Genomic DNA, 23,063 nt, shown 5'->3' with positions numbered 1-23,063 from the left:
GCACTCTTAGGGTACAGTTTAAAAAAAAAAAATCCTTTCTCCATGCCAATCATGAATGGATTAGGAGAAAATCACAATTTAAGTGGATCGGTGTAATTGACTATATTTGGGTTTAAGATATGTTAATATTTGTGTTCATTTGAGGGAACTAGGCATGTTAGACATGAATAAAGATAAATACAAAGTCATGACACCAGATGAACTGAGATGTTTAGGACTGAGGGTGGGAGGAAGAAGGATGAGTTGAAGACTTTCTCATTATAGAGAAATGGTGTCCTTGGAAATATAGAGCAAACTGTAGCTTCGTTCTAGAAATTTCTGGGGGCATAATCAGGAAGAGTCACCAAATGTAGTTTGGGGCTTAACTAGGAAACCGGTTTAGGTGGAAAGGATTGCATTTTCTCAGTGGCAGATCGTTAGAACAGGGGGTTGAAGAATAGAGAGAGAAAAGAACAGTGACCAGAAAAAAGTGTCTCTTTGTGCATACACACCAAACTGAGTACCAGGAGACTGTTTTGTGTAACTAATCTAATTGCATACAGTTAACAAGCAAATGACTTTTCATAAGATGGTAACATTGTATGACTTAAATTTCTAAGAATATCATGGTAATCCTACCATCCCTGTGTGGCACAGAAAATTCATGTGAATTCATGGAGGGGACCTGGGATGGACCGTTCTCCTGGGGACATGACTTGAGAAGCAGAAACTAGGATATAGTAGGTAATAGTATCCGAGTAGAAGAATGCAAACGTGTGATTCAAAAAATAAAATATAATATAGCAGGCTTTACAGTCCAAACAGGCTGTGGCTAGTTAGTCCTAGTTAGGACTAGGTTTAGCAGTGGCCCAGGGAAACGTTTTCACAGGTAACAATTTTCATGAATGCCTCAATTACCTTCAGTGGCTCTTTTCTGCTTTTTCACCTAAACTGTACATGTGCTTATGTTAAAAGTCATATATCTATGGTGTAGTCAAAGGTAGGCCAACTACAGCCCTCTGGCTAACTCAGCTCCACTCCCTGTTTATGTAAACAAGGTTGCGTTGGCACACAGCCTTGCCCATTTATTTACGTGTTGTCTATGGCCGCTTTTTACAACAGCAGAATTGAGTAGTTGTAAGACTGAGTAGTTGTGACAAGACTGAATGAACTGCAAAGCTCCAAATATTATCTGGCTGTTCACAAAAAAATGTTGCTGACTCCCAGACCAGCTGATACACAAAATGAAAATAGTCACAAGTGCCCATTTATTTACTTTAAAGCCCTTTCACTTTTTTGTAAAACATTCAGAAAACAGATCTCTACCTGAGTAACAACCCCATATCCACACAGATAAACACTTTTGCAGAAGGGCCTGTGCCTAAAAATTCCCAAAGGAATTTTCTTGAAGTGTTCTTGCTCGTGAGCGTGAATGCTTCTTGCTTGAACTATTTCATCAACAGCATGATAGGAAGATTTCTGTGTGCTTTTTTCCCCCACACTTTTTGTCTGACAGCGCTCTTCAACTTAATGGTTGAAAAGCCCAAACTTTTCCCCTTCCCTCCCCTTCCCTCTCTACTTTCTTTTAGGATTTCTCCACAAATTAAAGGAGAAAATAGGGGCTATCTGAAGAATATATCATGTTAATTAAAATTTGCTAGATGAACTTCTTCAGATAGAAGTGATTATTATATGTAATTCTGCACCATCTATAAAGTTTGACCAAGTATATCTCCGTATGATTATTTTAAGGAGGTGATTCTGAAATATTCGTGTGCATCAGAGTTACTTGGAGGGCTTGTTAAAACAAAATCAATATTTTCCATCCCCAGCATTCCTGATTTAATAGAGCTAGGGTGGGGTCTGATTATTTGCATTTCTAACAAGTTCCCAGGTGCTACTGATGCTGCTGGTTTGGTGACCACTTTCCTAAGGTGAAAGTAGATAATCATAAACTGTTTCCTCCCTCCCTTCCCAATATTTTTATATATCTAACTTACTGAGAAGTTGGAACCAAGGACAGTAACAAAAATAATAAAACAATTGAAAAATAACCTATTTATGAAAGGAAGTGAAAGATTTTGGGGACATTAAATACAAAGGTAAGACTGGAATATAAAAGCAATAACCTTATATGAATAGGCTTAGCAAAAAATATAGGAATATATGATCGAAATATTTTGGAATCTTATCATCAAGAATTTCGGTGAGTCTTTGTGCCTCTATGTTTGTGGAAGAGATCTAGGTTTGACTGTAATGCAAAGGAATAATGCCTAGTGGCTTTGGGGGTCTCCATGGAACCAAAATCCCAGAAGTGAAGAGGCTTAGCCAATTAAGCAGGCTGTAGATGTTCCAAGTTAGACTAACTGCTCCAGGGACCTACATGCATTTTCTTTGTTTTCTTTTCTGAGATTAGAATAGTCAATTATGTGAATCTGTTCTGCCTGTTAAAAGAGAAAGTGGGCAGGTTTGAAGACTGCCTTTCTAGCTGTGGCTAGTGGGAGGGTAAAACATTTTTAGACAAGATGAAAGACATATTTTGAGAAGTAAACCAGAATGCAGGAAAATTCTAAGGAGAAAAAAGGGAACCAAAATTAATGTTGGAATGTTGGTAAGAATAAGAATGAAACAAAAAGAAGGAATAAAATAAGAAACTCAGCCATACAAGGTGAATTTGGATCTTCCAAAGAAAAGGAATTTCATATTTCATGAAATAATGATGTGAATTGTAGACTTCAGCAGTTTTAAGGAGAAAACTACCCAGAAATTCTCTCCTCCAGGTCAGTGGGGAATGATAATTGTAGCCTGAGATACTCATCTGTCACCCAACAGAATATAACATAGAAGAAAGTTAACGAGAAATAGCAGGAATTTGGGCAGGTTGCAATGATGGTTTGAAAATAATACATGAAATTTAACAATAAAAAAAGCAAAGTTCTGCTTTTAGTTGTAACTCAACACAAGTTCATGTGGAAAGACTTGCTGGTTTAAGTGGCCTATGCTTACAACTTGATGGGTCTACTATCAAAGCTACTGCAATCCTGGGATGCATTTCTGGAGAAAAAACAATGATCAGATTAAGCAATGTGATATCGTAACCACATGGATCAGGTCACTCTGGGATACTGTATTTAGTTTCTTATGATACATTACACAAGTTTTGAAAAATACATAAGTAATACATGAACATGGCAAGAGTTCAGACAGAAGAGCAGGGTACATTTCCCATTCCCAAAAGGTAAGCAATTTAAGTTTTCACTTTTAGTATTCCTAGTGATTACCATTATTACTTTAATAGTTTTTAAAAATACTGCTGTCACTTAAAGAATATAGTATACTTACACTAACTTCGACAATACTACCAGTAGACTCTCAATTTTTTATTTTAGGTAAAGTATTTTTGTAGTTTTAGCTCTTTTATCGGTTATACTCTATTTCTTGGTCCTTCGACTTCAATCAGCATCTAGTGATTTTCCAAAACATAATTAACATGTCTAAACTTCTTTTGATTTCTTTGCCAGCTTTCCTTTTTAAAGCTATACCATTACTTCCACACTGTCTAGGTTTATTCATCCTGCTTTGTAAATGTAAGGTTTATATGCTTTGTCAATAGGTTGATCCCAAAACTGGAAGCCATTAAATAGTGTTCAATAGTGTGTTTAACTGTAATATTATTTACAGCCGTACAATGAATGGATTGACCAATAGTTCAATGACTTATCCTGGATCACTTAAAAAGTGTCAAGATTAAATGAAGTCTTTTTTCTTACTATCAACTGCAGAAAATATGCCACATTTATTTAGCTTTACATATCTGGACTATGATTTCCTAGTACATCCTTCTTTTTTGAGAGTTTCTAATTACCATTCTTTTTCCATGTTGACAAATAAAGCATCTACTTTCATCACACCACTAAAATATGTCACACTGCTAAATTATATCAGGTTCTTAATCATACAGTTTTTGTAATAGAATATTCTGTCATCTTAAAGTTTGATAAGATTTGAAACTTAAAGTTTGATAACATTTGAAAAGTCCTCTGACTTAATCTTTCAGTTTGGATTTAGTTATTTCTGGGACTGATTTATGGCTGTCCACTAAGAGTTTCTTTTTAAGTGTAACTCTGGGTAAAATTGACTATTTCTAACATCCCATTTTGTGTTTTTTTCTTGGATTCTTTTAAGTTTTTTTGGGCTACATTCTTAAGTTAGGTATGTATGTATGTATTTTTTCAGAATGGGCACCCGGGTGATAAACTTTAGGGACCCTTGCATATTTAAATATTATTTCACCCATATATTTACACAGTTATATTTTAAGCTGGTATGTTAGTTGGGGTTCTTTAGTTGTAAATAATAGGATCAAATTCTGGCTAACCTAAGTAAAAATTAGTATATTGAAAGGATAGTAGTGATTTCAGGAATCTTTAGGAAGTTTAAAAAAATGGGCTGAGCAGGAGATAAGAACCAAAGCAGCTCAGAAATCAATGACTTTCTGGTCTTTTACTGCTGGTACTTCTTTAATGTTACTATTCTGAGCTTCTATCTCTGCATTTTTATATGTTGATTAATATCACACCAATGACTATTTTTCAGAAGTTCATTATAGCTCTTACATTGATGGTGTTTTTTTTGTTTCTTTTTGGCATCAGTAGGCTTTATTCTTTCCGGTATATTGTTACTCTTATTGAATTGGGATTTCAAAAGAGATGAGAGGTGACCCATTTTAAAAGGATCTTGGCAAGCTGTTATGTCCAGCAGTATCTAGAATGTAAAAAGGTTTGAAAAGCATGTCACAGGATTTGGAGAAATAGACTAGTAGTTTATTCCAAAGTCTTCAGTTGTTATGTCCAGCAGTATCTAGAATGTAAAAAGGTTTGAAAAGCATATCACAGGATTTGGAGAAATAGACTAGTGATGATTATTCCAAAGTCTTCAGATGGATGACAGGTTAGCAGTCTCCCATACAGACAACGTACAGGCTGGAAGAAGATATTTGCAAACAATGCTACTGACAAGGGATTAATTTCCAAAACATACAAACAGCTCATACAGCTTAATACCAAGAAACCAAACAATCCAATCAAAAAATGGGCAGAAGACCTAAATAGACATTTCTCCAAAGAGGACATACAGATGGCCAACAGGCACATGAAAAGATGCTCAATATCACTAATCATTAGAGAAATGCAAATCAAAACTACAATGAGGTATCACCTCATACCAGTCAGAATGGCCGTCATTAAAAGGTCTACAAATAATAAATGCTGGAGAGGGTATGGAGAAAAGGGAACCCTCCTACACTGTTGGTGGGAATGTAAATTGGTGCAGCCACCATGGAGAACTGTATGGAGGTTCCTTAAAAAACTAAAAATAGAGCTACTAATATGATCCAGCAATCCTGCTTCTGAGCATATATCCAGAAAAGACGAAAACTCTAATTCAAAAAGATACATGCACTCCAATGTTCATAGCAGCACTATTTACAATAGTCAAGACATGGAAGCAACCTAAATGTCCATCGGCAGATGAATGGATAAAGATGATGTGATATACATACACAATGGAATATTACTCAGCCATAAAAAAGAGTGAAGTAATGCCATTTGCAGCAACATGGATGGACCTAGAGATAATCATACTAAGTGAAGTAAGTCAGACAGAAAGACAAATACCATATGATACAACTTCTATGTGGAATCTAAAAAATGATATAAATGAACTTATTTCCAAAACAGAAATAGACTCACAGACATAGAAAACAAACTTAATGGTTACCAGAGGGGATGGCGTGGGTGGGGGGGCGATAAATTAGGAGTTTGAGATTAACATATACACACTACTGTGTATGAAATAAACAACGAGGATCTACCATATAGCACAGGGAACTATATTCAATGCCTTGTAATAACCTATAATGGAAAAGAATCTGAAAAAGAATAGATGTATATACTCGAATCACTTTGCTGTACACCTGAATCTAATACAACATTGTAAATTAACTATTCAATTTTAAAACATGAATTAAAAAAAGGAAATAAATTAACATTCAAACAAAACAAAACAAAAATAGTCATGGGTCACCGTGGCAGTAAGGATACATAAATTCCAGAGGTATTTTTATAAACAAGCCTAAATAGATTTTAATCTTTCTAGACAATTTAGGTGTGGTACTGTTTGAAGGTGGGAAGAAGAACTGAATTACTAGACTTCTAACCATTTTCTACAGGGTCCTAGAGACTCTTCGGAGTGTGAGTCATCTATCCCTCAGATGTGTGTGTGTTCATACCTTAGCAGTGGAGTTCTAGGGGTCCCATTTCCACTAAGCTAAAGATTTCACTTTTATCTACTTGGGCTTCCACAAATGATTTTTATTTGAATAAGGACTATACAGGTACAAATTGGGGAAAACTTTTGGACTTAATATCAAGGTCTACACCAGTACGTATGAAGGGAGTAGAGATAATCTGATCAATTTTAGTGGTTTTGTTCCTCTTGAATTTCTATACCTGGATATGCAGTGATTTAGCATGGGATTACCCTAGAGCTGTTTTAAAATGCAGCGAGAAGCTGACGTTGATTGTTCATTCTTACCCTGCAAAAGAGTGCCATATTTTTGTGAGGAGGAAGCAAATTTTTATTTATTCTAAATCTGGGGTCCTGAAAGTGGATGAGGCATTGCAGTTAATTAGGTCCTTAAGCTAAGGGACTAGGCCTGTGAGAAATTCTGAGACCTTGAGAGGCAGGCTTATTAGAACCCATCTCAGGCATGCAAAAGGGAAGTCTTAAAGATTTTCTGTCTGGGGATCAGAGCTGCTTAGCTGTTTTCTCTTTCTCACAGATGTGCTTATTTGCTTTTTTTTAGGGGTCCAAACTGATCAAAAAGTGCCAGTCTCTTTTGGGAGGCTAAATGATTCCAGCATATGTCAATGTACAATCTTTGCTGAGAACTGCTTTTTGTTTTTCATGAATAATGAAATGCATGTCTAATATTCAAAAGAAGAATCAACATCATTTTTCAGCTACTAGCAATGTTACTCAGGAACATTAACTAGTCTACACTACATCTCTCCTTTCCTACTCAGCAGAGAAATCTACTTATTGTAACTCTCCTACAACCCACTTCCATCCCTTCTCTCTCCCCATAAGCTTTCTATTTCTCAGAAGCAGCAACAGAAATATGAAACCAAGGGGCCTTTCAAAACCTCAGGTGGATGTAATGAGCTTCCACATTGAACTGGGACCTGGCTGCTGGGTTTCTGGAGTGAAAAAGACCCCAAGTGCCATTTGCGGTTTCTATCTGTACCACTACTGAAAATGATTATTGTTGAACTGAATGAAATGTGTTTTACAATAAAGGTACTTACATGACTGTATTCCCTTTCATCTTTACCCGAGATATGTGATGTTGACATTGTCACCAAGGGGTCCTAACATATTTATATTCACTTGAGCTTTCAGTGATGATTTGTAATAGTAGTCTTTTCCCTGGAAATCCCGGCATAAAAGACATAAAGAACTTATCATTTCGACTTAGTTTTGCGTGTGTAATGAAGTAAAAATAAGCAGTGATATTTTAGTGCTTACTAAATAAGTGATTTTGGTTAGAGAAAATGTTTAATTCTCATTATAGTGCTCTTGATTTCAGTTTTTCCTTACCCCAGTAATTTCAGCATGTTCATATATACTAGCAAATTAAATTCAATAAACATTTAAGTATCTATTGTATGCAATACACTGTGCTAGGTGTTGCAGGGAATAATATGAATATGATATGGCCAGATCACTAATGAATTTAAACAAGATATAAACACATAAGGAATTATAATAATGGGCAGATTTCATGTTTCCAGTGTCACAAGAGCAGAGCTAACTAATGTGGAACCCAGGAGTTTGAGATCACACAGAGCCACAGAGACCAGGAAAGTTCATGGAAGGAGTGACCCTGGCCAACGACTAGAAAACAGGCATGTTTTAACAGATAGATGTGGAGAGTGTGAGCGCGAATGGTGAGTGATTCAGATGGGTGGGTTTTGAGACAAGAATAAAGTAGTTGTGGGCAGTAAGACTTAGTGAAAGCCTAGGCTACAGTGTTGGGTGAGGACATATTATAGTTTAGCTATAACAATAGCTAATATTTATCACACACTTCTTATGTGCAACGTGTCAGCCTTTAAATATATTATTCCTATAACTCCTACAACTGTATAATGAAGTAGGTACTATTATTTCTATATCACAAATGAAGACAGACAGATGCCACTTGAGGGTGTGTAATTAGGGTGAGGCCATATATTCCAGTGGTTAAGAGTGTGGGTCCTGGAGCCATAAGTTCAAATCCTACCTCAGTCTTCTACTAAAGAGCTTAGCAAATCTCCCAACCTCTCCATGGCTTACTTTCTTCATCTTTAAAATCAGGTTGAAAGATTAATTTCCTCACAGGAGTGTAATGGATGTTAAATGAGTTGATCTATGTAAGGCAAATGCTAAGTGTGGTTAGTTTCAACAATATAAAATTGCTGCTTTTGTAGGCCAAATATGGACAATTTCAAATGTCTCAGTCTAATAGTTCAGCTGTTATTTAGAAGAAAATTGGATGCTGTTGAGGGTTTTGCCCTCTTGAATTGCATCCTATTCCTTTCCTTTCACATGTAGATATCTCAATATAATAAATACATCTGCCATCTTTTCCACCTCATCCACTGCCTTGCAAATGGATTTCTTCAGTTCTTGAAGCCAAGCTGAACAACCCTAAACAAAATTCCATAGTAACACTGCCTAACTGTATATTTCATACTGCCAAGAGATGATAAAATACACCACGATATTAGGGAAAACTATATAGAAAAGTTTCGATATGTTTTTAGCTACTAGATCAGATTTGTGAAAAAGGAGGCATATATACAGGGGACTTAAAAAAATATTTTAGACAATTTATTCACTCATTCTTTTATTCATTCATTAATTCATTCAGTCCTTTATTCAACTGATTTTTATTGAGCACATCCAATACACAGGACACCATATTAAGTACAACAAAGTATACAAAGATGAATGTGACAGGTCCTCTACCATTAATAAGTATAACATTATCTAGAACTGAATTTGAACTAATATGTAACTGGTAGTGAAATATTTGGACCACCTAAAACAAGGATGAACGGTTTTGTGACAAAAGTTTATATTCTTGTATTATGTCAAGATGACTCTGAAGTGAACAGATTTTTGTCTCAGAAATTATATGTTATCTATTGTGATGTAACAAATTATCCTAAATCATAGCAGCATACTACAACAAACATTTCGTACCTCACACATTTTCTGAGGATCAGGAATCCAGGAGTGGTTTAGCTGGGATTTTTGGCTCAGGTCTCTCATGAGGTTGTAGTCAAGCTGTTTGCCAGGGCTGCAGTCGTTGAAGGCTTAACTGGGGCTGGCCGATGGCGCACTCCCACGGCTGTGGGCTGTGGACAGGGTGCCTCAGTTCCTTGTTGGCTTTTGGGCTTTTGGAAGAAGGTCTCAGTTCCTGTTATATAGGCCTTTCCCTAGGGCTACTCTGGATGTGGCAGTTGGCTCCCCCCAGAGTCAGCAATCCAAGAGAACAAGCAAGGAGGACACCACAGTGCCTTTTATGACCTAGTCTCCAAAGCCACACCCTGGCACTTCTGCTTTCCTCTGTTCCTTAGAAGTGAGTTACTAAGTCCAGCCCATTGGCAAGGTGAGGAAGATTAGGCTCCATATCTTGAGAGGAGGAGTATCAAAGACTTCATACATATATTTTAAAACTACCACGGTAGTGATGTTAACATCTCACTTGCATAATTTATTTGAATTTTTTTGCATCTAGTAGAACTCTGCTTGCATGTACTTGCTACTCTTTTGTTGGCAACTTTTTAATCATAAATTTTCTATTTCCTAAATAGAAAAAGCAATATATGTTCATTACAGATTATTTAACAAGTGTAGAAAAATATGAAAAACATGAATCACCCATACATAATTCTACAAACCAGACATAACCACATTTAACATGTTTTTGGTTTGTAGTGTTTATGTACAAATAATATACATACATATATAAACATATATCTATATATCTTATGGATAGTAAACTTTTGGATATTGTATCTATATTCTTGTCCAGATACATAAGGAGAATTTACTCTTATAATTAAAATTTATTAGAAAACAATTTAAGAGCTGCATAACGTTCTGTAGGTAAATGTTTCTTTCCTTCCTTAATCGTTTTTCCTATTTTTGAACATTAGGCTATTTACTTCCTTTTATCACAATAAATAATAATCATCTTTACATAGTATCTTTGTATATATGATTATTTTCATATAAGATCCTACAAGTAGAATTATAGGATGAACTCATTACTAAATTGCTTTCAAGGAAAGTTATATTCATTTGTAATTCTACCAGTAGTTTAAGTGCCCATCTCACTGTAATTTGTTGAGTATTTAATATTATAATTTCTTAATCTTCTTTAATAGATGGATTTCACTTTTCTTTGCTTTGCATTTTGTTGACACGCCAGTTATTTTATTGCGTCTCTGCTCCAAATTCACTCTTTGCTGTTGTCTGTGAAAATGTACATGGGAGCCTTTCTATATGCTTCCTTTGCAGCTTACATGATGTCATGCTTTGTCAGTAGGGGGCACTGGAGAAACACTGTAGGAGGAAGTTGGTCTTTCCGGATTCTGGGAAGCTGACTTTCTTCCTTCACTGCTCTACCCAGAGTGGTTTCTTCAGTGCTAGTGGCCTGTAGGGTGCAGCTTTCTTTATCTTGTGTTCCTCCAACCCCTTTTGTAGCTTTTGATTTGGTTTGTGGTGGCACAGTCTGGAGGCCCAGTAGAGGCCTGTGTCCTAGCTCAGATCATTACTCTCCATACCTTCTCAACTTGGTGCATGCTCCCAGAGAGTGCCTTGTGGGGCTGATCATCTGGTAAGCCACTTGCCCCACCTTTGTCCCATGCAGCCTCAAAGATGCCACAGTCCAAGGCATACACAGAGTTGTACTAGGTTCCTGCAGAGATGGGCCCTGCAGCCCCCGCAGTCCTAGCAGCACTGGCAGCAGCGCCCCTGATTTTTTTGTGTGCCTACCCTTCAGCCTCAGCTTACCCCCAGACTTTGTTTCCTGCAGACCTCCAGACACCAACACTCTGTGATCTGGCTTTGTGCCTGCAGAGAAGCCCCAAGTCCCTCTGCTCACCTGTCTACCTGATCCACACTCCAGAGAGTTGTTCCTGATTGGCCTATGAATGTGGCCCTGCTGTGTCCTGGGCAACCAGAGGATGTCTCCCCTATCCACTGGGCTGCAACCACACCTTCTCCAATGAATTCTCAGCTCCTCTCTCCAAGCTTTTCCTTTGTGGGGTATTCTTCCTCAGCCTTAGGGTACACTTTGGAGTTCTCTTCACATTTTTATAGTTACTCTATCATCACAGCTAAGTTCTTTATATTAAATTTCCCCTGTTTAAATGACTGTGTGGTTTCTGTCTCCTGATTAGACACAGACTAATAATACAACTGATCACTATTAAGATACAACTTTTTTCACATACTTATTAGCCATTTGCATTTCCTCTTCTGCAATTTTACTTTTCAAGCCATATGTCTTATTTATTCTATCCAGGCATGGTATTTTTTAATGCATTTTGTAGACTTTCAATATATTAAAATGAATCTTTTGTCATGTTTATGGCAGATACTTGACACTACTTTAAATAAGTATACTGAATTTTAACCATTACATTCGCTTTACTTTTGTGAGATGAGATTTTCTTAATAACTGATAGATAATAGGATGAAGATGCAAGCCCATGTCTTATTCAATAAAGGAGATTTCCTAGGACTGAAAAGCTCACAGCACACTTTTACTTTCGTCTGGTTTAGGATTTGGTTACACTGAGAAGTAATATCTTTGTCTTAAACATGTTTCATATTTTGATAATTGATCTTCCAACTGGGTTTATTACATTCAACCTTATCCCATAGTGTGTGTAATATAATCAGTTTAATCCAATGCTTATGAGGAATGCAGATAGAAGTAGTAGTGGAATGGAAAAGAGCTGCATAAAACTCCCTTTTAATATAGAGTTCATAAATAAAATCATAGATGATACTTGTGGCATTCTCAGTGCTTTTTCAGATTGGTTAAGTGTACTTGATGGACCCTGAGTGTTGTTTTGTAGAATGAGTTGTCTTGGAGAAAAAGGGCAGAGCTCCAGATTTCCTGCCCAACTTCGACCTACCACAGCTTTGCATTATCTTCTATATTTATTCAGCAACAAATGGTTATCATGGGTCAAGTCTTAGCCTAGCCAACAAAATACACTAAATCTCTGTGATATGTTTGTTTGGAAAAATAAAGAAAACTAGTTCAATTGACAAAAGAAAAGCTTAAGAACACTTTTGAAAGTCATCTGTAGAACAGAAGGGAGGGGGGAAAAAGAAGGGCTCAGGATGAGAAAATTACAATTTGGATTTCTTAACAGAGTCCATAATCTTTTCCATCCCAAAGGACAGATAGCTCTGATGTTATAGATAGCCCAAAGCCACGTATCCATAGAAAGATTGTCCTAAATTTTATGAAAAGGCTAGAGTTTAAGGAGCTGTGAAACACCATCACCATCAGATTCCTTGGTGGGGTAGTAATGTGCTGATTTTTTATTTTAAGAGCTGGCAGCTTTTACTTCTGAATCATTTCTGAGAGTCAGTTGATGAGAGTTCTCTTGACAGTTGAAGCTAAAATAAGTTTAAGCTGCATGGCATCTGAAGATGCCATTTAAATTCAAGTTCATTGAGCGTTTTACTATAAAAACTATTTGAAATACATAGTATCCGAGCTTATTCCAGTTACTGAAACTAAATTCAAGTTCCTTCAGTCCAACTGTGAACCTTACTTAACCTCTTCAGTTTAAAGAGAGACAAGCTTTTACCACATTCAATTTCCTACAGATTCAAGTTCACATATATTTGTATAAATGCAAGTATAGAATTTATGCACTCAAATAGTTGTAACACCCTTCTAAGTTTGTTGAAGTGTTTTAGCAATAGTGACCTGTATTGCTAAACTGTTGTCTCTGTTTTTATTACCTGTTTACTTCGGAGACATTTCAGTATGATAGCCTTTTCTGTACTGAATCTGAAATAAGGAGAAAAAGAGTATTAACAACTGGACACATTTTGTGCCTTGAACCTATTAAAGAATGAAGCACCCAGTGTGCAAGCTCTTAACTTACTTTGTTATTGTTCTTTGAATCTCTCTTTTCTCTTCTTCATTTAATCTTTGAAGGATGGATTCCAGGAGAGAAAAATGAAAGTTAATATACTGAGCCACCTGAAAGAAAAACAAACAACAAAAGCAGAGCATTTGTGTGAGAGATGCTGAGTGAGGAGAGGGCAAAGACAGATTCAGGGCAATGGCATCCATACATCACTGTTAATTTCTTCTGCATCTTTATCCATGAGGAAAATGCGAGCATTCTTTTCGGATGGTCCCTGTAGGAGTCTATGCAGTAGCGGAATGTCTGTTTTCTTTAGCCGTCTCTGCTCTGCAAATGAAAATAAGAATCAACTACAGTCAGAGAAAAAAAGAAACATAATTTGTCCATTCATTTTGCTTCTTCAGCTCACTTTGAAAGACCTAAAAAGAACATACAACAGGAGGAACTCACTCAAAAAAGTAAATTGAAATTAAAACCTTTAAATGAACTAAAAATGGACTTCTTTCTCTTGCTATCCTTCAGGGTTTGACTTTCTATCTCAGAATGCCAACTTTGCCTTTGGTTTGGATGTTCAGACAAATCTTCAGTCCCATTTATGCCTTGTATTATGCAACACTCCTAAAACTTTTTTTTACAATTTTTCATTCATTCAACAAATATTTATTGATCTTTCCTAGTTCCATTAATGTAATTCTATCTTTCTAGTAGTTCAGATCCAAAACTTTGTAATTATCTTCAGTTCTTCATTTCTTTCTCACCCCACATCCAATCCTTGGCTTTTCTTAAAAATATATTCAGAATTGTTATTCACATCAGGGGTATTTTTTATTATTTCATTAAACTATGGACTTCATCCATTCAACCATAATAATGAGATGAGAAAAAAAATAACTTCCTATTTGGTATAGTCCCAGAACTTCAAATTTCCAAAAGTCACAAATACTCCCACCACAAAATACTTCTAGCTTTCTGCTGAAGTAGTTTCACATCTGTGATTTCATTTTAGGACACAGTGCCTTTACATTCATTTTCTTTCCTCCTTCCTTCCTCAAATATTTTTTGAGTTACAACTATGTACCAGGCCTTGTTCTCTGTACTGGGTACACTACGGAAAAAGCAGACAAAAATCACTTCCCTCATGAACCTTACACTCTAGTGGAGAAGAAGATGATAAGGAAGATACATCAATAAGACATGTCACATATAGTGAGAAGTATTAAGGGGAAAAAATAAAGCAAGGGAGGGGGTAGAAAGCATGCATATGTGTAAATACATGTGTGCAGGGGAGAAGTTTGCAATTATTTTAGGGTGGTGGAGGAAGGCCTCACTGAAGATGTAACATTTGAGCAAAGACCTGAAGGAGATGAGAGAAGAACCATGAAGCTATTTAGGGGAAGTGTGTGCCGAAAGGGTAAGTAAATAAATAGAGCACCTCTGAGGTCAGTGCATGCCTAATGCCGTCAAAGAGCAGCAAGGGAACAGGGTGGCTGGCACGGAGATGAGGGGAGGGTTGTTAAATGATGAAGAGAAGAGGTAATGGGACCAGCACAAAGACTGTGACTTTACTGTCAGAAGAGAGACCATTGGAGGATCTAAGAAGAGATGTGACATGGTCTGACTTCCATGGTTAAAGAATAATCTGTCTGCTCTGTTGAAGTAGACTGAAGGGAAAAATGTGGACCAGTGAGTCATTTCTACAGTATCATGTGTTTCCTTGGGCTTTTAAAAGTTCCAAGTGTCAGAACTGTTCTCATCCTCTGGACTGGACCTACCCCAGGAAAAAGGGCAAGAGAGGATCTAGAACACAGAAGTCCAGCTTCCCCACAATTAAAGTGACATCCATTCCTATGTCCACAGAGTCAGTGTTCGTTGCTTTAATTCCTCTTCTTTTTCTGAAGCAATGGGGAACCCCATAATTTAGCTCCTGTCATTAACCCACCAGAATCCTCTTCTGACCTTTACATCTTGTATTAACTTGGTTTTGCATCCTCGATTTGCTTCATTCTTGATATCACAGGGCAATGTTCCTTGCTTCATGGTCACCTGGGATAATTATTAGAAATATGCATTCCCAGACTGTCCTCAGATCTGGAGGGGCTTGAGAATTTGTGTTTTAAATGAACTCTCCAGGTGATTCTGAAGGGTGCTACAATTCGAGAAACACTGTTATAGATCATGTGCTTAGTAGATAAAAGGTATTAAAAAACACAGCTATCTGTTTTCCACATTACTACCCAAACAGTGCTATATGCTCCATTCTTTTCTCTATTCCTGGTCCCTAAAAAGGTCCTAGTTATGATTATCTTCACTTCTGGATTTCATGTATAAGAAATTTTGACACAATTTAAAAGAAAACATAATTTTCACAGGTAAAATTGAAATAACTACATTTTACAGTAAAAATAAGCATTTCCCCCTGATTTTAAAAATAACATACGTATTGGGGAGGGGAAAGGAGGTTATATAGGTCAAAGAGTACAACTTTTCAGTTATTAGAAGAATAATTTCTGAGGATCTAATGTACACTTGAAAGTTGCTGAGAGTAGATCTTAAGCATTCTTAGCCCAAGAAGAAAAAGAGTTAACTATGTAAGCTGATGGATGTGTTGATTATCTTGATCTTGGTAATCGCTGCACAGTGTACATGTATGTCCAATCATCACATTGTACACTTTAAATATATACAATTATATTTGTCAGTTATTCTAAATTATTCCTCAACAACATACATACTACTGTAATTATGAGGAAAAGAATAAGGCAGAAAGTAAAAATCACCTGGAATCCCAGAACTCTAGGATAAGCAGCTTTTCACTTTTTGTGGCCATCCCTTCACATATCTCTTTATGCACACACACAAAAAATACATAAAGGTGGTCGTATCACACTTGATATTTTTATTGTACACATATATTTTTAAAAATCATAATTTGTTTTTTCCTTTTGTGCTTTTTCTCCTTCCCATTGTCTTTTCTGTATCTCCCCAACCCCCTAACCAAGTAATCAATGTTAATGGCTTGGTATTTATCTTTCCATACCTTTCTCCCTGATCATGTGATCATATAAACCACATATATAAATAGGGATTTATAATTCTTTTTTAAAAATGGGATCATACTGGGCTTCCCTGGTGGCGCAGTGGTTGAGCGTCCGCCTGCCGATGCAGGGGACGCGGGTTCGTGCCCCGGTCCGGGAAGATCCCACGTGCCGCGGAGCGGCTGGGCCCGTGAGCCATGGCCGCCGAGCCTGCACGTCCGGAGCCTGTGCTCCGCAACGGGAGAGGCCACAACAGTGAGGGGCCCGCGTACTGCAAAAAAAAAAAAAAAAAAAAATGGGATCATACTATATACATTTATAGGCATCTTGCATTTGTAATTAAATGTATATTATAGAATTCCTTCCATTCAACTGGTATAGATCTAACTCATTTCATTTAATGGTTGCATAATAATCACTTATTAAATCATTCCTCTATGATGGGTAACTTTGCCTTTAGCTTTTTGTCATTATAAATAGCCTTCCACATAAATCTGTAGGCAGTAGTCCTTTTATTTTTGTGAAACACATTCTCACCAGTGGAATTGCTGGGCTAAAGGATATGTATACTGTGGATTTTAACAAATGTTGCTAGAATGAATTTTAAGAAAGTAGACAGACAGATCTTCACCAGAATTGCAAGAACATATGCTTTTACCCTTATCCACACCAGACATAGGTGATAATATTACATTGAATTTAAGGATTGAATTTACGTTTCCTTAACTTCTGCATTTCCTTTAATATTTGTATTTCCTTGAGTTTAAGACTTTCCTAAAAATATTTACTGGTTACTTTGTTATTCTTTGAATTGCTTTATCATACTTTATTTTTATTGGATTGTCTTTTCACTATCATTTTGCAACAACTTTTTAAAAAATTATTATTATTATTTTTTGTACCGTACGCTGGCCTCTCACTGTTGTGGCCTCTCCCGTTGCGGAGCACAGGCTCCGGACGCGCAGGCTCAGCGGCCATGGCTCACGGGCCCAGCCGCTCTGCGGCATGTGGAATCTTCCGGGACCGGGGCATGAACCTGTGTCCCCTGCATCGGCAGGCGGACTCTCAACCACTGCGCCACCAGGGAAGCCCTGCAAGAACTTTTTGATATTGTAGGTATTAATCTTTTTCTGATATTCTTCATAATGCTTGTATCTTTTCTTTCTTTTTTTTAAAAAAATATTTATTTTCTTATTAGTCGTCCATTTTATCCACATCAGTGTATATGTGTCAATCCCAATCTCCCAATTCATCACACCCCCCACCCCCTGCTGCTTTCCCCCCTTGGTGTCCATACATTTATTCTCTACATCTGTGTCTCAATTTCTGCCCTGCAAACCCGTTCATCTGTACCATTTCCTAGGTTCCACATATATGTGTTAATATACGATATTTGTTTTTCTCTTTCTGACTTACTTCACTCTGTATGACAGTCTCTAGATGCATCCACGTCTCTATAAATGACCCAATTTCGTTCCTTTTTATGGCTGAGTAATATTCCATTGTATATATTTACCACATCTTCTTTATCCATTCGTCTGTCGATGGGCATTTAGGTTGCTTCCATGACCTGGCTATTGTAAATAGTGCTGCAATGAACATTGGGGTGCATGTGTCTTTTTTTTTTTTTTTTTTTTTTTTGGTATGCAGGCCTCTCACTGCTGTGGCCTCTCCCATTGTGGATCACAGATCTGGACACGCAGGCTCAGCGGCCATGGCTCACAGGCCCAGCTGCTCTGCGGCATGTGGGATCTTCCCGGACCGGGGCACGAACCCCTGTCCCCTGCATTGGCATGCGGACTCTCAACCACTGTGCCACCAGGGAAGCCCTGCATGTGTCTTTTTGAATTGTGGTTTTCTCTGGGTATATGCCCAGTAGTGGGATTGCTGGGTCATATGGTAATTCTATTCTTAGTTCTTTAAGGAACCTCCATACTGTTCTCCATAGTGGCCATATCAATTTACATTCCCACCAACAGTGCAAAAATGTTCCCTTTTCTCCATACCCCCTCCAGCATTTGTTGTTTGTAGATTTTCTGAGGATACTCATTCTAACTGGTGTGAGGTGATACCTCATTGTAGTTTTGATTTGCATTTCTCTAATAATTAGTGATGTTGAGCAGCATTTCATGTGCTTCTTGGCCACCTGTATGTCTTCTATGGAGAAATGTCTATTTAGGTCTTCTGCCCATTTTTGGATTGGGTTGTTTGTTTTTTTACTATTGAGCTGCATGAGTTGTTTATATATTTTGCAGATTAATCCTTTGTCCAATGATTCATTTGCAAATATTTTCTCCCATTCTGATTGTTGTCTTTTTGTCTTGTTTATGGTTTCCTTTGCTGTGCAAAACCTTTGAAGTTTCATTAGGTCCCACTTTTATTTTTGTTTTTATTTCCATTACTCTAGGAGGTGGATCAAAAAATATCTTGGGGGCTTCCCTGGTGGCGCAGTGGTTGAGAGTCCGCCTGCCGATGCAGGGAACACGGGTTCGTGGCCCGGTCTGGGAAGATCCCACATGCCGCGGAGCGGCTGGGCCTGTGAGCCATGGCCGCTGAGCCTGCGTGTCTGGAGCCTGTGCTCCACAACGGGAGAGGCCAGAACAGTGAGAGGCCCACGTACTGAAAAAAAAAAGAAAAAGAAATCTTGGTGTGATTTATGTCAAAGAGTGTTCTGCCTGTATTTTCCTCAAAGCGTTTTATAGTGCCTGGTCTTACATTTAGGTCTTTAATGCATTTTGGGTTTATTTTTGTGTATGGTGTTAGGGAGTGCTCTATTTTCATTCTTTTACATGTAGCTGTCCAGTTTTCCCAGCATCACTTATTGAAGAGGCTGTCTTTTCTCCATTGTATATCCTTGCCACCTTTGTCATAGATTAGTTGACCATAGGTGTGTGGGTTTATCTCTCGGATTTCTATCCTGTTCCATTGATCTATATTTCTGTTTTTGTGCCAGTACCATATTGTCTTGATTACTGTAGCTTTGTAGTATAGTCTGAAGTCAGGGAGTCTGATTCCTCCAGCTCCAGTTTTTTCCCTCAAGACTGCTTTGGCTTTTCGGGATCTTTTGTGTCTCCATACAAATTTTAAGATTCTTTTGTTCTAGGTCTGTAAAAAATGCCATTGGTAGTTTGTTAGAGATTGCAATGAATCTGTAGATTGCCTTGGGTAGTATAGTCATTTTCACAATGTTGATTCTTCCAATCCAAGAGCATGGTATGTCTCTCCACCTGTTGGTGTCATCTTTAATTTCTTTCATCAGTGTATTATAGTTTCCTGCATACAGGTCTTTTGTCTCCCTAAGTAAGTTTATTCATAGGTATTTTATTCTTTTTGTTGCAATGGTAAATGGGAGTGTTTCCTTAATTTCTCTTTCAGATTTTTCATCATTAGTGTATTGGAATGCAAGAGATTTCTGTGCATTAATTTTGTATCCTGCTACTTTACCAAATTCATTGATGAGCTCTAGTAGTTTTCTGGTGGCATCTTTAGGATTATCTATGTATAATATCATGTCATTTGCAAACAGTGACAGTTTTACTTCTTGTTTTCCAATTTGGATTCCTTTTATTTCTTTTTCTCCTCTGATTGCCGTGGCTAGGACTTCCAAAACTATGTTGCATAACAGTGAGAGTGGACATCCTTGTCTTGTTCCTGATCCTAGAGGAAATGCTTTCAGTTTTTCACCATTGAGAATGATGTTTGCTGTGGGTTTGTCATATATGGCCTTTATTATGCTGAAGTAGGTTCCCTCTATGCCCACTTTCTGGAGAGATTTTATCATAAATAGGTGTTGAATTTTGTCAAAAGCTTTTCTGCATCTATTGAGATGATCATATGGTTTTTATTCTTCAATTTGTTAATATGGTGTATCACATTGATTGATTTGCGTATATTGAAGAATCCTTGCATCTCTGGGATAAATCCCACTTGATCACAGTGTATGATCCTTTTAATGTGTTGTTAGATACTGTTTGCTCGTATTTTGTTGAGGATTTTTGCGTCTATATTCATCAGTGATATTGGTCTGTAATTTTCTTTTCTTATAGTATCTTTGTCTGGTTTTGGTATCAGGGTGATGGTGGCCTCATAGAATGAGTTTAGGAGTTTTCCTTCTTCTGCAATTGTTTGGAAGAGTTTGAGAAGGATGGGTGTTAGCTCTTCTCTAAATGTTTGATAGAATTCGCCTGTGAAACCATCTGGTCCTAGACTTTTGTTTGTTGGAAGATTTTTAATCACAGTTTCAATTTCATTACTTGTGATTGGTCTGTTCATATTTTCTATTTCTTCCTGGTTCAGTCTTGGAAGGTTATACCTTTCTAAGAATTTGTCTATTTCTTCCAGGTTGTCCATTTTATTGGCATAGAGTTGCTTGTAGTAGTCTCTTAGGATGCTTTGTATTTCTGCAGTGTCAGTTGCAACTTCTCCGTTTCCATTTCTAATTTTATTGATTTGAGTCCTCTCCCTCCTTTTCTTGATGAGTCTGGCTAATGGTTTATCAATTTTTTTTATCTTCTCAAAGAACTAGCTTTTAGTTTTATTGATCTTTGCTACTGTTTTCTTTGTTTCTATTTCATTTATTTCTGCTCTGATCTTTATTTCTTTCCTTCTGCTAACTTTGGGTTTTGTTTGTTCTTCTTTCCCTAGTTCCTTTAGGTGTAACGTTAGATTGTTTATTTGAGATTTTTCTTGTTTCTTGAGGTAGGCTTGTATAGCTATAAACTTCCCTATTAGAACTGCTTTTGCTGCATCCCATAGGTTTTGGATTGTCGTGTTTTCATTGTCACTTGTCTCTAGGTATTTTTTGATTTCCTGTTTGATTTCTTTAGTGATCTCTTGGTTATTTAGTAACATATTGTTTACCCTCCATGTGTTTGTGTTTTTTACATTTTTTCCCCTGTAATTGATTTCTAATTTCATAGTATTGTGGTCAGAAAAGATGCTTGGTATGATTTCAGTTTTCTTAAATTTACAGAGGCTTGATTTGTGACCCAAGATGTGATGTATCCTGGAGAATGTTCCATGCACACTGGAAAAGAAAGTGTAATCTGCTGTTTTTGGGTGGAATGTCCTATAAATATCAATTAAATCTATGTGGTCTATTGTGTCATTTAAAGCTTGTGTTTCCTTATTAATTTTCTGTTTGGATGATCTGTCCATTGGTGTGAGGTGTTAAAGTCCCCCAGTATTACTGTGTTACTGTCGATTTCCTCTTTTAGAGCTGTTATCAGTTGCCTTATGTATTGAGGTGCGCCTATGTTGGGTGCATATATATTTATAATTGTTATATCTTCTTCTTGGATTGATCCCTTGATCATTATGTAGTGTCCTTCCTTGTCTCTTGCAACATTCTTTATTTTAAAGTCTATTTCATCTGATATGAGTATTGCTACTCCAGCTTTCTTTTGATTTCCATTTGCATGGGATATTTTTTTCCATCCCCTCACTTTCAGCCAGTATGTGTCCCTAGGTCTGAAGTGGGTCTCTTGTAGACAGTATATATATGGGTCTTGTTTTTGTATCCATTCAGCAAGCCTGTGTCTTTTGGTTGGAGCATTTAATCCTTTCACATTTAAGGTAATTATCAATATGTATGTTCTTATTACTGTTTTCTTAATTGTTTTGGGTTTGTTTTTGTAGGTTCTTTTCTTCTCTTGTGTTTCCCACTTAGAGAAGTTCCTTTAGCATTTGTTAGAGCTGGTTTGGTGGTGCTGAATTCTCTTAGGTTTTGCTTGTCTGTAAAGCTTTTGATTTCTTCATCAAACCTGAATGAGATCCTTGCTGGGTAGAGTAATCTTGGTTGTAGGTTCTTCCCTTTCATCACTTTAAGTATATCATACCACTCCCTTCTGGCTTGTAGAGTTTCTGCCGAGAAATCAGCTGTTAACCTTTTGGGAGTTCCCTTGCATGTTATTTGTTGTTTTTCCCTTGCAGCTTTCAGTAATTTTTCTTTGTCTTTTTGCCAATTTGATTACTGTGTCTGAACGTGTTTCTCCTTGGGTTTGTCCTGTATGGGACTCTCTGCATTTCCTGGACTTGGGTGGCTATTTCCTTTCCCATGTTAGTGAAGTTTTTGACTATAATCTCTTCAAATATTTTCTCGGGTCCTGTCTCTCTTTCTTCTCCTTCTGGGACCCCTATAATGTGAATGTTGTTGGGTTTAATGTTGTCCCAGGGGTCTCTTAGGCCTTCTTCATTTCTTTTCATTCTTTTTTCTTTATTCTGTTCAACAGCAGTGAATTCCACCATTGTGTCTTCCAGATCACTTATCTGTTTTTCTGCCTCAGTTATTCTGCTATTGATTCCTTCTAGTGTAGTTTTCATTTCAGTTATTGTATTGTTCATCTCTGTTTGTTTGTTCTTTAATTCTTCTAGATCTTCGTTAAACATTTCTTGCACCTTCTCAATCTTTGCCTCCATTCTTTTTCTGAGGTCCTGGATTATCTTCACTACCATTATTCTGAATTCTTTTTCTGGAAGGTTGCCTATCTCCACTTCATTTAGTTGTTTTTCTGGGGTTTTATCTTGTTCCTTCATCTGGTATGTAACCCTCTGCCTTTTCATCTTGTCTATCTTTCTGTGAATGTAGTTTTTGTTCCACAGGCTGCAGGATTGTAGTTCTTCTTGCTTCTGCTCTCTGCCCTCACTCTGGGTCTTTAACTATTTGCTGGGCTTTTTTCAGAGGCAGCAGTGTAGAAAGACACCACAGGGTCTGCTTCTAGGCCTTCTGCTTCTGCTCCAAGTCCTCTTCAGTGGTGCCCATCTCTGTGATTTTCTTCCATAGCAGTTGATAGTTGAAGCAATTTTAAAACTTTGT

General features: G+C 37.2%; 2 protein-coding genes across 8 annotated transcripts in view; one reads left to right on the top strand and one right to left on the bottom strand.

Annotated features, from left to right (window-relative positions):
• Window positions 1–23,063, top strand: part of LOC309822039 (alpha-fetoprotein-like) — a 68,465-nt gene that overhangs the window by 31,146 nt on the left and 14,256 nt on the right. For 2 of the 7 annotated variants that reach the window (XM_082653660.1, XM_082653658.1), the window contains exon 14: window positions 13,283–13,520. The exons of 2 other annotated variants lie outside the window; for them this stretch is intronic. In XM_082653660.1, the coding sequence (XP_082509786.1) occupies window positions 13,283–13,378 (96 nt within the window). In that variant the 3' untranslated portion in view covers window positions 13,379–13,520. Of the gene's footprint in view, window positions 1–6,844; window positions 7,535–7,832; window positions 7,989–11,128; window positions 11,400–13,282; window positions 13,521–23,063 lie in introns of those variants that run through there. 3 more of the 7 variants (XR_014296684.1, XM_082653659.1, XM_082653661.1) reach the window with 3 other exon arrangements.
• RASSF6 (Ras association domain family member 6) overlaps window positions 13,057–23,063 on the bottom strand; it is a gene marked incomplete at its 3' end in the record, with an annotated part of 59,804 nt that continues 49,797 nt past the window's right edge. Inside the window, exons 9-11 of the mRNA XM_082653663.1 lie at window positions 13,423–13,541; window positions 13,230–13,327; window positions 13,057–13,132 (exon numbers count right to left, since the gene is read on the bottom strand). Of these exons, the coding sequence (XP_082509789.1) occupies window positions 13,057–13,132; window positions 13,230–13,327; window positions 13,423–13,541 (293 nt within the window). The remainder of the gene's footprint in view (window positions 13,133–13,229; window positions 13,328–13,422; window positions 13,542–23,063) is intronic.

Source organism: Grampus griseus (genome assembly GCF_964374135.1).
Source record: "Grampus griseus genome assembly, chromosome: 4".
NCBI classification, from domain to species: domain Eukaryota; kingdom Metazoa; phylum Chordata; class Mammalia; order Artiodactyla; family Delphinidae; genus Grampus; species Grampus griseus.
Note: the sequence above shows the minus strand (reverse complement) of the source record. Positions and strands in the feature narration are given on the sequence as shown.